At 38.1% G+C, this 13,913-nt stretch overlaps 1 protein-coding gene across 6 annotated transcripts in view; it reads right to left on the bottom strand.

Annotated features, from left to right (window-relative positions):
* The window catches only part of ulk4 (unc-51 like kinase 4), a 72,533-nt gene that overhangs the window by 22,336 nt on the left and 36,284 nt on the right, over positions 1–13,913 (bottom strand). For all 6 annotated transcript variants that reach the window (XM_018684371.2, XM_018684363.2, XM_051075775.1 and 3 more), the window contains exons 23-31: positions 12,859–12,992; positions 12,554–12,675; positions 12,092–12,148; positions 11,704–11,755; positions 11,055–11,149; positions 7,889–7,940; positions 6,758–6,962; positions 5,875–5,967; positions 744–792 (exon numbers count right to left, since the gene is read on the bottom strand). In XM_018684371.2, the coding sequence (XP_018539887.1) occupies positions 744–792; positions 5,875–5,967; positions 6,758–6,962; positions 7,889–7,940; positions 11,055–11,149; positions 11,704–11,755; positions 12,092–12,148; positions 12,554–12,675; positions 12,859–12,992 (859 nt within the window). The remainder of the gene's footprint in view (positions 1–743; positions 793–5,874; positions 5,968–6,757; positions 6,963–7,888; positions 7,941–11,054; positions 11,150–11,703; positions 11,756–12,091; positions 12,149–12,553; positions 12,676–12,858; positions 12,993–13,913) is intronic.

A 13,913-nucleotide genomic window follows, 5' to 3' on the forward strand; every position in this document is an offset into this window, starting at 1 on the left:
AGAGTGTTTCAGGCAACATAAATCAATCCAAATGTGAGCAATACAGACGGCACTAATGGATGCCGACATGACTGGTTCAGATAGGAGTAAACAATCAGGGGAGAAGTTAATCAGGCCGTTGGATAACAGTGTTTAACATTCTGCATCAGCTAGTCAGGGCTGGACGGGCAGCCATGCAGAACACTGATTATTAAGTGAGTATGTGTGAGCGTATTTGTGTGTGTATGTGGGGTGTGTGTGTAAAGAATAAATTGTTTGCTGCAGCACAAGTGTTTTGGTTTGCAGAAAAAAGATTGTGTTATGTTTGTTGGTGGGTGCATTACAATGTACGTATGCAAAAAGGGTCAGGTGAAATAAATTGTCCACTGGAAATATTGTTATGCTTCACTGATAACAGACAAGTGCTGTGTGTTTGTGTGTATGTGTTTGTGTGCAATCTTAATAGCGGAGTCCATATTCCCACTCTATTAACCCTTCCTCCTCTCTATTGCTGACCTGCCAGTCAATTACATCAGCCCTCTAATAGGTCAACACCACTCACACTGATTTACATAAACACATCTATAAGGGTTAGACGGAGTGAGTGAGAGAGGAAAGAGAAGGAACAAGGTAGACAACAGCTGAACTGTAATAAAATAGAGTGGCAATGACAGACTGACTAAGTCACTGACTGAATGAATGACCAAGTGATTTATTGATTGTCTGAATGAAAACTAATTGATTAACTGAGACTGGTTTCTTACCATTATGAGTTGAAAAACTGTTGGTAGGATCCTACTGCATTTGATCAACCTGAAAGGGAGAGAGAAAATACATATTGGAACGGAGATAGAAAAAGGCGAGTGAAGAATTAATTTAATTTAGCAGCAATTCATTGCACACACACACACACACACACACACACACACTTGCAACTGCACTCACACCGGGCTGTTTCATCTTCATTAGGGTTGGAGTTCCACTACAATGACTCCTGTCTGGTACCAGTGGAATTGGTGAGAGAGGAGAGACGAAAAGAGGAGACACGATGAGAGCAGATGAAGTGAAAGGAGGTGAGAGGAGAGGGAAGGACACAGGAAGAAGAGATGAGAGTTAAGGGGAAGATCGGGTAAGAGAAGATTAGATTTGGCAATGAGGAGAAAGGAGGGGGAAGAGTGATGTGGATAAATCCAAACTGAAAAAACTTGAAGAAAAGCAGAGACACGGGGTGGAAGAGAGAGGGAGAGAGATGTGGAAGTCTAAAATATATTATAAAGGACAGTCTGTCCAATTACTCATTAAGTATCACAATCAATTACTGTGTGGTTGGAGTGTCTATACATATGCACACACACCTGTGTGCACATGTGTGTTTCTGTGAATTAGAAAGCAAGAAAGCATTCAGGCTGCAGTCGGAACAAAGCCAGCTGAAGTCAGACAGGTGATAATATACTGAAGGCAACAAAGCATGATTTAAAAATCTGTCTTCATTCTAACTATGATTTATAGTTTGTCAAGCAGGCATCAGACCACTCATGGAAACCTGTATTTAAACAGGTTGATTCAACAGTGTCTAATTGAGGTTTTTTTTTTCCCAACAAACATTGCCATTACAAAGAATGTCCTTTTAGTTAATGTAATGTTCCCAGAATGTACCAGAACCATGATGTATATTGAATGAGAGGCTTTTGTCACGAAAAGGTAAATGTTCGGGTAGAAATCCATCTGGTCAGCACAAAAAGAGTCCTTCATGGCCATCAATAGGTGTTGACAAGTTTTCTTAACATTTTACATTCCTTTTTTACAATTTAAATATTTTTTCTGTCACCAGTCAATTGCCTTGATTATAGTCCACGTTCTAATATATATTTTATTTTTCCTTGTTGCATCAGATTACTTCGCTTTTTTGTCATGCAATCCACTTTTTATACAGAGATCAAGATCAGTTTCATTCAATCTTAATTTGTGCTAAAATATTTCCCATTTCATTACAACATATACTCAGCTCACAGTCAGCATCTGCAAAAAAAGCTGCAATTTATTGGACCAAACAGTGGCTTCAGTCTACAGCTAGTCTACTGTTAGTTAATTTCTGCAAACTTATGGTGAGTCTATTAGCTTGAATAAGTCCTGCTAGTCTCATCTCACCCCTGATCAATGAGATATTTTGACCCAGAATACAACTGGTCATGGAGGTTTAATGTAACTGTTTTTTTACTTGTCATGATGAATGAATCCAGAGATCAATGATTTGATTTATATTTAGTTCGGTGCCCTATGTTAGGTCTTTTATGAAGGGGTAAATTTGTGTGTGTGTGTGTGTGTGTGTGTGTGTATGTGTCTGTCTGTGTTTGTGTTTGTAGATGTGATGGATGGCCTCCCATTAGGTAGGTGACAGGCTGAGAGATGAGAGGACAGGCCAGGCCAGCACAACATGATAAACTGGATCACCTTTAAACTACCAGCCATACATCAATAGACAGTGTGTACAACACCAGACAGTGAACAAACATGAACACAATATGACTGCCAATAATAGAACAAACACAGATAAGACAACCCTTACTGAATTAGTCGTACATCATCAGCTATATAATAGAGAGTATAATAACTATCACAATATGGACAACGACAAAACTACATTAGCTGACCTACTCTAGTCAGATACTCCTGCTGTCAGCGAAACACTTAAAGCTTTAAAAGTGAATCTAGTTTGATTTCAAAAGGGCAGCATGGACCTTGTTACAATATTAAAAAAGAAATAGATAATAAACACCAAAGATAAAGCCAGGAGGCTATATTTTAGCAGTTGGAAATTTTAGTCAAATAAGCCTATATCACAAGGCACTGGAAAGTTCTTCCCTAGAGGATGGTCCAATTATTCATAAATGACACACCTTAATGAGTTTTTGTATCATCTAAAGAATATTTTAAAATATTTTTTCATGCATTTATTCACTCTTGAGAGTCGCCCAGTAAAACAGACAGTTACATGTAATATCATCCTTTTAACGTGTGAAAACAACCAATTTGGTGTTAACACCTAATGATTCCACTTTTCTTAGACTTAGGTGTTTAAATGACTATAGCAGTTTGATGGTGTAATGGTTTTGCAAGGCTGAGTTTATGTCATGCTATGAACTTAGGATGAAAGAAAAGAAGAAAAAAACAACACATAAGCAAAAATGATGAGGTTGTTTAAGATAGATATTCTTCTACAGTCATAACACAATAGCCAAGCCAGTTAAACTAAGAGAAAATACAGTGTTATACCTGGTTAATAACCATGGCATGTGTGAAAAGTCCAGATCCACACACATTTAGCAGACAGACATACATATGAGGACATTGAAACATACATGGCTGGCCACACACACACACACACACACACACACACACACACACACACACACACACACAACCACACAGCATGAGGTTCTTTGGCTAAAGGTCATAGTAAATGTAGTTGTTTGAAGGTGTGTCTGGGCTGTGATAATGCAGAGAGAGACAGCAGGCTGCCTTCCCAACGTTAATGTCCCCAATTTACCATCTAATTACCGCACGGCTGGCTTCATAGCCACACTTATCTAACCAAGACCCAGGCAATTTAATTTCTGATTGTATAACTGCAGTGATGGAGGGAGAGTTGTGGAGAGAGGGCACGGAGAAAGAGAGGAATGCGGACTAATGTTAATAAATTAGAGATGGTGGGAGAAAGAGAACGAAGGATACAGAAAAAAACTGAAATACTGTTAATAATGTCAGAGGAAAAGAGTGTGAGAAAAAACAGAGATGTAGAGAGAAGAGTGCTGACACCAATTTGAAAAGTTCACATCACTTTACTGGTGTCAAGGAAAGAGGGGGATGAGGAGAGAGGGAGGAAGAGAAGGATGAAGACGAGAGGGGGTAATACTGATAAGAGAAGTAGGGGCGTATTCACCAATGAGGGTGAACTATGAACTCTGGGGGGTTGGGAGGGATAGATGGAGACGGACAGAGAGCAGGATATTAGTGATAAGAGGTTTATAAGTAGATAAAATAAGTGGATGGGAGAGGGGAATGAAATAAGGGAAGGACAAAGCAGATGGTTAACAATGATGGTTGTTGTAAATCACTGCTTACTACTATTGAAAGGTTAAAGATGAAACATAGAACTATGCATGAGCTACAATATTTGACCATGGACATTTCCATGTCTATGATCACTTAATAATCCTTAAATATCTATGGTTGTTTGACTGTATTTATTTGTGTATATCTATTTGTACTGTCGTGAATGTCGTAAATAAAACACTGCCAATGGCAAGTTTGTGTGTTTGTGTGCACATTGATGCAGGTGTGTGTGTTTGTCAATGATTCACAGTACTGAACTGGGAATCACTGACCTTGGCATTAAAACATTAAACTTAGAGAGCCTAAAATAAGCCTAAAATGTGTAACCACTGTTTGCTACATGAGGCCCCTAATTCCACCATCTGGCTAATGCACAGCTGAAAAAAATGCTCATGTGGGGCATTAAACCCTTTTTTGTCTAACTTTTACTCACCTTTTCTTCAGAACCAAGAGATGATGCACACATATTGATGCTACCTCACAACATTTCATCCATTCTAGACTCATTCCCCTCCCTTCATCAGCATCTTCTTTCATTCCAAGTGTTACCCTTTCTTCCTATCCATCTTCCTCAATGTCCCTCCCAATCTTTTTTTTTATCCCTTCTACAACGCCTCCATCCACTCCTTGCCTTCCCCATTTTCTCTCTCGCTCAACCTCCTCTCTTCTCACCCTCACTTTCTGTGTCTGTCAACAGCTGAAAAGTGAAGACAGATGACCAGAGAATCAAGACTTACTGACAGCTGCTGTCAGAACACATCTATCAAGCACACATACATCAGTGCCCGCACAAGTGAGTGCATCCATGTACACACACACACACACACACACACACACACACACAGGTGAGTCATCCCATGGTTAGAATAGGGATCAGCAGATTCTCTGTGCAAAACCAACACATCATTACCTCTTTTTATTTTGGTGTCAGATGACTGCTTCCTCAAGAAATGTTTTTAAAATCTGAATAGCATATTACTTCGACATTATGCAGCAGTGAGTCTTACTTTAACGGCAGCAGTAATTTTGTTTTGTGTCATATATTCAAAGCGTGCACGTTCCACTTTACATTTCTGCATTACACTCTTCAGGAGTAGCTAGTGTGTTGATCAGCACAATATGTCAAGTATTTACACATCTTAGCTGATACAGCACCTTATAGCTGCCGCTAAACTGATTACTAATGTAGAAAATATTGGCTTTAAGGTAGGTGAAAAGCATCTTTTACGATGTAGATCACTGGTGGTGGTGCAGCTGAGCTGATATTGCTGTTCAGTCTAAATGTGCATCAGCTACGTCAATCAATGGTTGATTATTTGTGTATATATGTATAGAAATAAATCACTGCCAATGGTAAGTTCGTGTGTTTTTGTGCACATTTATGCAGGTGTGTGTTTGTGTATGCATGGTTGTGAATAAAAAACAGTTTGCAGTGATTCACAGTACTGAACTGGGAATGACTGGCCTTGGCATTAGAACATTACACAGAGAGCGCCTAAAATGTGCCTATGTGTATTTGTGTGTATGCCTGCCAGGACTACAAAAAACTTCAGCTCTTCCAAAGCCTGGTCTTGAATAGAGAATGAGAATAATGGGGACAAGGTATCTCAAATTAAGAAATGTATTATCCACAAATTTCAGTTACTCTAAGAAATAATGTATGTATATTATCAAACCAGTATATCATGCTGATAATATGATAAATGACGATTTAACAATGTTTTGCTGTCTCTTCATGTGATTGATGGTGTTTGACTTGTGAAGTGCCTGTGTGAACTGTACCTGCAGATCTGCATGCTGTGTTCAGTCAGTGATACCAGCAGTTTGAGTGCGTAGAGCGGGACAGGCTCTGTTGCTCGAAGAAGAGACTCATACCTAAACACAAACATTCATGACTACAACATTTGGATTTCATTGTGTTAATATTTAATGCACTGTTCTGATCATTAGTAACAGAGTGTAAACTGGAACAGATCTGGAGAGAGGGGTGGTGAAGAGCGGGAGGGGAAAAACAGAGTTACAATAGGAGAGAACAGGAAATGTACAATTTGAGAGGTAAAGGGGAAGGAAAATGGAGAGATGTGGTGAAAAATGGGGGTGGAAATAAAAGTGAACAAGACAACATAGAGAGAGGAGGACATTTTTTGGGGGGGAGGGATTATAATGGTTTAGGAAGAGACAGTATAGATCCACATAGAGGATGTCAAGGAAAGTGAGAAAAACACACCACCAATGTCAACATCTATTTTGTATTCTTTCGTATTTGTTAGTCTGTCATGATATGAACTTCTGCAAACTGCATTTGTCTGTCTCTGCTCTCCACAGACTGTATGATCATTGGATGCCAACACTCATAAACACAGATGCTTGTCAGTTAGCTGTGTCTGACAAGCGCTAGGATGTGACAAGGACCCTTAGAAACAGGACACAATAACAACTCTGTATGTTCTATTTTAAATGAGAGCTGAAGGTAGGATTATGATATCAAAAGATTCTTATACCACCACTAATATCTCAATATATGCACAATTACCCTGACTAGACTAGTACTGATGTAAAAATGCCACTCATAGAACCTGTAAGTCTTTTCTGTTCCTACAGAAACAGAAATTAATAGAGGATACCAAATACTGTTAGGCTGATACCTAGAAAGAATCTAACCAACCTTGGAAGCAGAGATTTAGTAATGAGAGCCGAGATTTGACTGGAAGAGTTTCCTTCATCTCTTCCTTCTGCTGCTCTTTCTCCTTCCTCTCTTCTCTCTGTTTTTTCAGCTGTCTTCTCATCTTCATCAGGACCATCACCGTCCTGGGCCAGCAGGACAAGACTGAGTTCGGACAACACCCTCAAAACAAACACAGACCACTCCACTGTAACATAAACAGAGAAATAAAGAGAGGATTAATATAGTATTGAAGAAAATCCTGACCATTTCATTAGAACTGTTGTGGAAACATTTGATTTAGAGGCAGCTGTAATGCATGAAAAAATGCAAAAATCAAGCTTTAAGATGTCACTCAGCTTAAGACTAAGGGGAAAAGATGTTCAATGGTATATTTGGACCAGATCAGTGTAATAACCACACAAACTGAACATCATATATGCCATATCAAATGCATGGTATAACGGAGACGCTTGATTCAATTCAATTCAATGTTACAAGCTCTTTTAGAACAACATAGCATCACATGATAACAAGAAACATATACACAGTATTAATGCCCCACACAGAACAGGGATGTTATTTTACCCTGAAAAACTGGTTCCACAAAACAAATTCCTACTCTGTTGTGCTGACCCACAGAAACAAAACAATAATGACTCACTGCAGTGGATGATTACAATGATACTTTTCACTAGATGCACAATTCATTAGTGCGAGAGATTTTTATGACCTTTAACATTCAAGGTTAGCCTCTCTTGCGCAACATTTCCCTTTCCTCCACATATCTTTCTTGATCTATTTATTACCTTCCTAATATGCAGTGGATGCATGTAAAGTATCTATCTTCCTTTGTGTCAGATTTTTTGGGGCATTTTTTCTTCAGACAGAAAACAAGGGGAAAGAAAGGGGAGCATGACATGCAATACATGTGAAAGTCATTCTGGTGGACATTGTGCACTTATCAGTTTGCCCCAATCTCTATAAACCTGTCCCTTTTCTTCCACTCTTTCCTATTTGCCATTTGCTCTGCTCCTTGTTCTTCTTCACTCCCTCCTCCACCTTGCCCACATTTTCTCTGTCTATTCTCTCTCTCTCTTCTCACTCTCAGAAATGACCCACCATCTCTCTTACCGTTTCTGCTGAAAGCCAGTGTTGTCAGAGGAGGCAGGATGGCATCCACAACCTTCAAGAGACATAAATAGACCAAAAAACTTTACACATTTTACACCGTATTGGTCCTTGACAACAGTACTCAGTAAGAGGCTGATTAACTACAATATAAAAGCAATGCTAGAGTCTGGAGTCAATTATAACCTGGTGTTGTATAAGTTCAGCTGCAGATGTCTCATTTGTCTCAGTGCCACTGACATGAAGCAGGCTAGAAACAGGCTAAAATTCTGTAGCACTGGAAATTTAACTTGTAGAAAATGCACAAGCAAAACTACTGTCAATTTGCTTAAGGCTTTTATATCTAAAGTTCATATTCAATCTAACTGTTTAAGATAAATAGTATAAATATCATCAATAGTTTAATTTGGTCTCATGTTCTCTCGCTTGAGGGGATAAAGTAGTCTTTCCTCTGAAAACCTACTTAGTATACAGCAAAACAGAAATATTTTTAGATTACACTGAATAGAAGACACTGTATTATATTAATTCAGTGGACATCAACCACACAGACCACTGTCACAGAGGATCAAATTACCATGGAAATACACTGTTGAATGATTTCTTTGATCACACACACACACACACACACACACACACACACACACACACATACAAACACTTACATACACGCACGCAAATGTACTTCCGCAACTGTCAAAGCCTTTATTTAGGCATGAATCTGTATTGCATGAATTTGCATGATTACTAATATTACCATAGAAACAACACAAAGAGTGAGTGTGTGTGAGGTCATTACATTGAAAGCCAGAGAAAGAAAAGTACAAAGGATGTTGTCCACCACTTAATGGTCTGTGTATTAATATCACAACCATCAAAAGACTGGATGGAGTGTGTGTGTGTGTGTTTGTGTGTCTGTATGGGGGGAGGCTTGGTGCAGTTTCTCTGGACTGTTATCTATGGGTGATATGTCCCTCCACTCTCTGAAATCCTTTCTTGTTCCTATTTCTCTGTTTTTGCTGTATTACATCGTAATCCCTTTACCTATTGTACAGTGGGGTGTAAAAGACATTTTTCCTATCCACACAATTGCAACTAAAGATGAATTTCATTCAGTTCGCTTTGCAGTGACTACAAAAATAGAAAAATGTTATTTCATCTGTATTCTCATAGGACTAGAAAAAGTGCAATATTGTATACTCTTTTTATTTTACTTTTTTTTTTATTTTTTTTTACCATTTATCAAACAGAGGCAACAGCTGGTCTTTTAAAATTCAACTTCTGCTAGTGGTAAACAAAATCTTATGTGAACACTGTTGATTCAGCCATGCATAAAACTACATATTTTTTTTTACTGCATATCACTGATTTAACAAGGAAAGGGCTGCTAATAACAAGCAGCTCCTGGATATAGACAGTATATACTGGTGCTTAATACATCTATGGCTGCCAGACCGACTTGAAAAGAGGATGATAGTATTCTCTATTTGCAAAAGTGAAGAATTCTGTAAAAAATAACAACTTAACTGACTCAGTTCAGTATTGTTCAATGGAACCACCAGTTGGTTTGCATTGTATCAAACATTTGAGAAAATATGAAAAAAACGATTACAGAAGAGGTGGGAAAACACTTCATGTATATGATTGTATGATTAGACAGAACCCAAGTTCCTAGTGACAGTTCAATGTCATTTCCTGTTTCCTATTCTCAACAGCATCTTTGCACAAATTCTAAACTGAGTTGAAATGATGGTAGAGATTTATGGGGGGATATTTTAAAAAAGGACATTCATATGATGTAATTCTCAATATGCTTCCCACATATTATGCCATTACAATGTCCCATTGAACCCTGAAAGCATGCTTGAAAGAATGAGGACTGAGGAGATGGGGTAACTACTCTTCAACATCAGAGGGGCCAATTTATCAGAGCAGAGTTAGTGATCTAAAGGATTTCCATGTAACTATCACTCTAGTTAACTTTAACACATGACCAGAGCATCATCAGTTGGCTGACAAACAACCACCGGTCAGCATTGTAGAGTTCAGAGCACCCCTCCAGCTGATGCAACTAACCTTAGCACAACCAGCACTGGATTTACTTGGGTTCTGTCCAATCACAAACTTGAAGTGTTTTCCCACCCTATTCAATAATCTGATAGGTTGTTGTGTTTTGAAATACGATGTATTTTGTGAAACGGTGTTGTGTTTCGGTCTTCAGGGCCACCATATATTAGAATTTAATTGCACATTCCTGGTCATGCCCACTTGGTTTAAGTTAGAAAGTGGCTTATTTAAAAACAAAAACATTATGGGGGCAAAACTTACTGCAAACTTTTCTCAGTGATAGGAATTCAGAGACATAAACTAACTCAAACATGCGTGTGTCTCCTTGTCCAATGGGCAATAAAAGTTAATCTGAGCTGGCTGATGGTAATTAAAGTGTCTTCCTGTGTTATTGACTCTCAATAGCAGCAAGACTCCTCTGTGCTCCTTTCCTCTACTCCTCATCTCTTTTCTTTTCTCTCCCTACATCCTGTCTGCTTCCTCCTGCTCACCACTTCCATACATCAATAGTCATTAAACACAATCTCCTCATCCTATCACATGCACATACACATACTCCTACAAACAGACACACACATGAACAAACAGATCTGATGAGGCTCTGTTGGCTCAATAGTTGATTAGTGTCTTGCCTAATTGCCCACAAGTTGACCCTGTGTCCTCTGACCACTAACAGACGGGTTTAGTAGAGTGGAAGACACACAATAAATATCAAACCCGGGGCAACTATTTGAAATGGACAAAAACTGGAGATATTCATGGGAACACTCCAAAATTAACTTAACTATTTTGTAGCCCTCATTTGTTTTGTGCAAGTGTTCTATCACAGCAAAGCAACTTATGAATTACTTATGTTTTCCTAAGAATACCAGGATGATGACAAGTTGTCTCAAAAGTACTGATGTAGAATATCACATATCTGTCTCATATTTCTTCATTAAATTTTCTGTAGACAATCAGTCAGTCAGACAAACAGACAAGTAGCCAGTCACACAAAAACAGACAGACACACACGCACTCAAACATTCACAAACACTCTGTATCAGGTAAACAGACAATGACTCAGGAAGTCATCTGCATACTTGCTTGCATGCATACTTACAACACTATGATGGGGAGTGATGAGAGCATGGTGCTGACTCAGGACTTCTGCAATGGATAGCGATGTCCTAATCAATTCCTCACATACTGCTACACCTGGAGGGGGGTCAAATATCATTTAGCTCTACTGAATCAGCTCCTCAGTAAAAGTGGAGGATGACCTACATATTGACCAGAAACTGACTCTCCTGCACCAACATCTGGGTGTATTCAATTTGTGAGCAAACAGCTGGAGTATGTTTGTTATTATGAACCCCCTTCAATGCCACCTCTGTCTCTTTAAGGATATATCTGTTTCTCTCCACATATTCCATATATTAATATTATCCAAAGGTGTATTAAAGTGCAACCTTCACAACTAAACTTCAGTTGCTAAAATGTATGCGTCTTAAATAAATCAGGTAAAGAAAATGTATGTAAAATTTCAAAAACAGCAGGTGTAGTACAATTAAGACTTACAGAAAAGCATCAGCTAATATAATACAATTAAACATAAAGATAAAACACTGAATAGAAGAAAAACGCAGAGCTAATCACAAGAAAAGTGAATGCCAAGTATAGCTTATTAGAAAATGACATAGTAGATATGTATTAGCATACCTATATGTATTACCATATCTACCATTGTAGTAATTGAAAGAGTAACTCACCCACGGCACTGGCCAGATTTGTTTCACTGGACTCTATAAAGGTGATATAGTTCTGAGAAAAAGAAATGACACATCAGTGAAGAACTTCAGCAATACTTAGTCAAGATAATTTTACTGTGCCATGGAAAGTGAAGACTGTTTTCTTTTTTAGCCATGTATTCTTTGTGAAATATTTAAGAACTGCAAATTGAAAGTACTTCTTATATTATCCCAATTGTCTTAATCACTTGTTGGGATGTCGCTGTATGTTTTAAGATGTCAAACAATTTCATATTCAAAATGTCCAAGTGGAGCCTAGTTTCAACAGTATAAGTAGTTCATAAAACAATCACTCTGATATGGAGACAGTACACATCAAAACATGTAATCTGTATTACCAAACACTTACAAGCAGCAAACCAGTCTGAGCCAGAAACTCTTCAATTACAATTTGAGATCGAAAGACCTGTGAGAAGGCAGAGTCAGACACACAGTTCAGATGAGACAAAGAAGCACAAAAAAAGAAAGAAAGAAGAAATGGTGTACAGTGTCAGAACTATAGCCACATTTATCCATCTGTCACTAACCTAAATCAGAACATTATATATTTGTTAACTATTAGTCAATGTTAATGAAAGTTATGAAAGTTAGTTAATGAAATCACTGACTTGCAATATACATTTACATTTTACTCATTGGCTCATTTGCTTTAATCCAAAGTGACTTACAAGTGAAAGTAGATGGACAAAGTTGTTTTCAATACTAACAACAGGTATTGGTAATTTATTAGAAAATCTATGTCATTAACCTTGACATAATGCCAGAACATTCAACTCAAACTGTGAAAAATATTCCTTCTAGTCCTAGTTACCTGTGATGAAAGAAGTTCCAGCAGTACAGACATTGTAGGGAGAGTGTGTTTAAGCTGTCTGCTCTGGGTTGTAGATGGGTGTCTCCTCCCAATCACATCTTTCAATGCACACAAGACATCCTCTAGAGAGAGGATAGGAGACAGAAGGGGATATGAGATGAGAAGGGGAGAAAGTAGAGGGTTTATGGGGTTACGTAGAAACACAAACCATATTTGACTGTTTTTCACATTTTTTTTTTTACCACAGCTAGCTGTGAGTGTGTGTGTGTGTGTGTGTGTGTGTGTGCACGTGTATCTGTCTGTACCCAGTATCAGTGGTGCAGTGCTACTCAGATATACAATCACTAAGTCCAGACACTGAGACAGATATCCTGATTGGCTGAGGTTCTCTCTTAGAGGTGTAGCTTTGCGCAGGTCTCTCTCTAGGTACATGACAAGTCTGGAGAGAAAGAAACACACATACACACATACAATGAAAGTCAAAATAGAAAAAAAAAAACAATTTATTTTCAGATCTGTTTGTAGATCTGATGTAGTATCACCAATATATCAGTGTTTCAAGAACGTGAGATGCCCATTGGTATCAGCTTTATGACTAACAAGTAAATGATTACACATTAACAATATGATTCTAGTCAGAGAGCTATAAAATTTTGACAGGATACATAAAAAAGATGGGGCAGGGAAACTGGGCAAAAACGAGACAAACAAGACAGGCTGGCCCTCGGTTGGAGAAAATCTTTATTCTCATCAGACTGCGTGTATTGAACAGTAATCAATAATATTCTATTCACAAATTCAGAGCAGAGCAGAAAGGTTACCATTGCTAACTGATATTCATTACTGGCACACAAACACACCCACACATATGTGTATCAGGGCACACACAAGGATGAGCAAGAATGAATGCAGACCCATCCAGGGAGACTCAGAGAGATCATATTTGTTAACAAATACCGATTCTAAGCTTTAGAATGGCAGATGTGCAGACAGTTTGGAGAATTCAGTTGTGAATTTAGTATTTTTCTTCATAATGATACACATAACATTGTCATTCAGGATTACGGTCATAGGGTATCTGACACAGCAACTGCCACTATTTTAGGGCTCCAGAGTGTTACATTTTTCCAGTTTTCCTTATAATTATGGGGTTTGTGCAAATTGAATAAATAATAGAATAATAAATGCTAATAAAAAGAATATGAAAGAAAAGACAAACCATGGCCTTTAGCAGGTCATAATAATGTTCACCTCCAGCTTAACCTTGAGCTTTTCCATTGAGACAGACCTGCAAATTACTAGTTATGCTAATATTATCTTTATGCACCATTTAATTACATGCCGTGTTTCAAATGATTGT

This window comes from Lates calcarifer, linkage group LG15 (assembly GCF_001640805.2).
Source record: "Lates calcarifer isolate ASB-BC8 linkage group LG15, TLL_Latcal_v3, whole genome shotgun sequence".
Taxonomy (NCBI): Eukaryota; Metazoa; Chordata; class Actinopteri; family Centropomidae; genus Lates; species Lates calcarifer.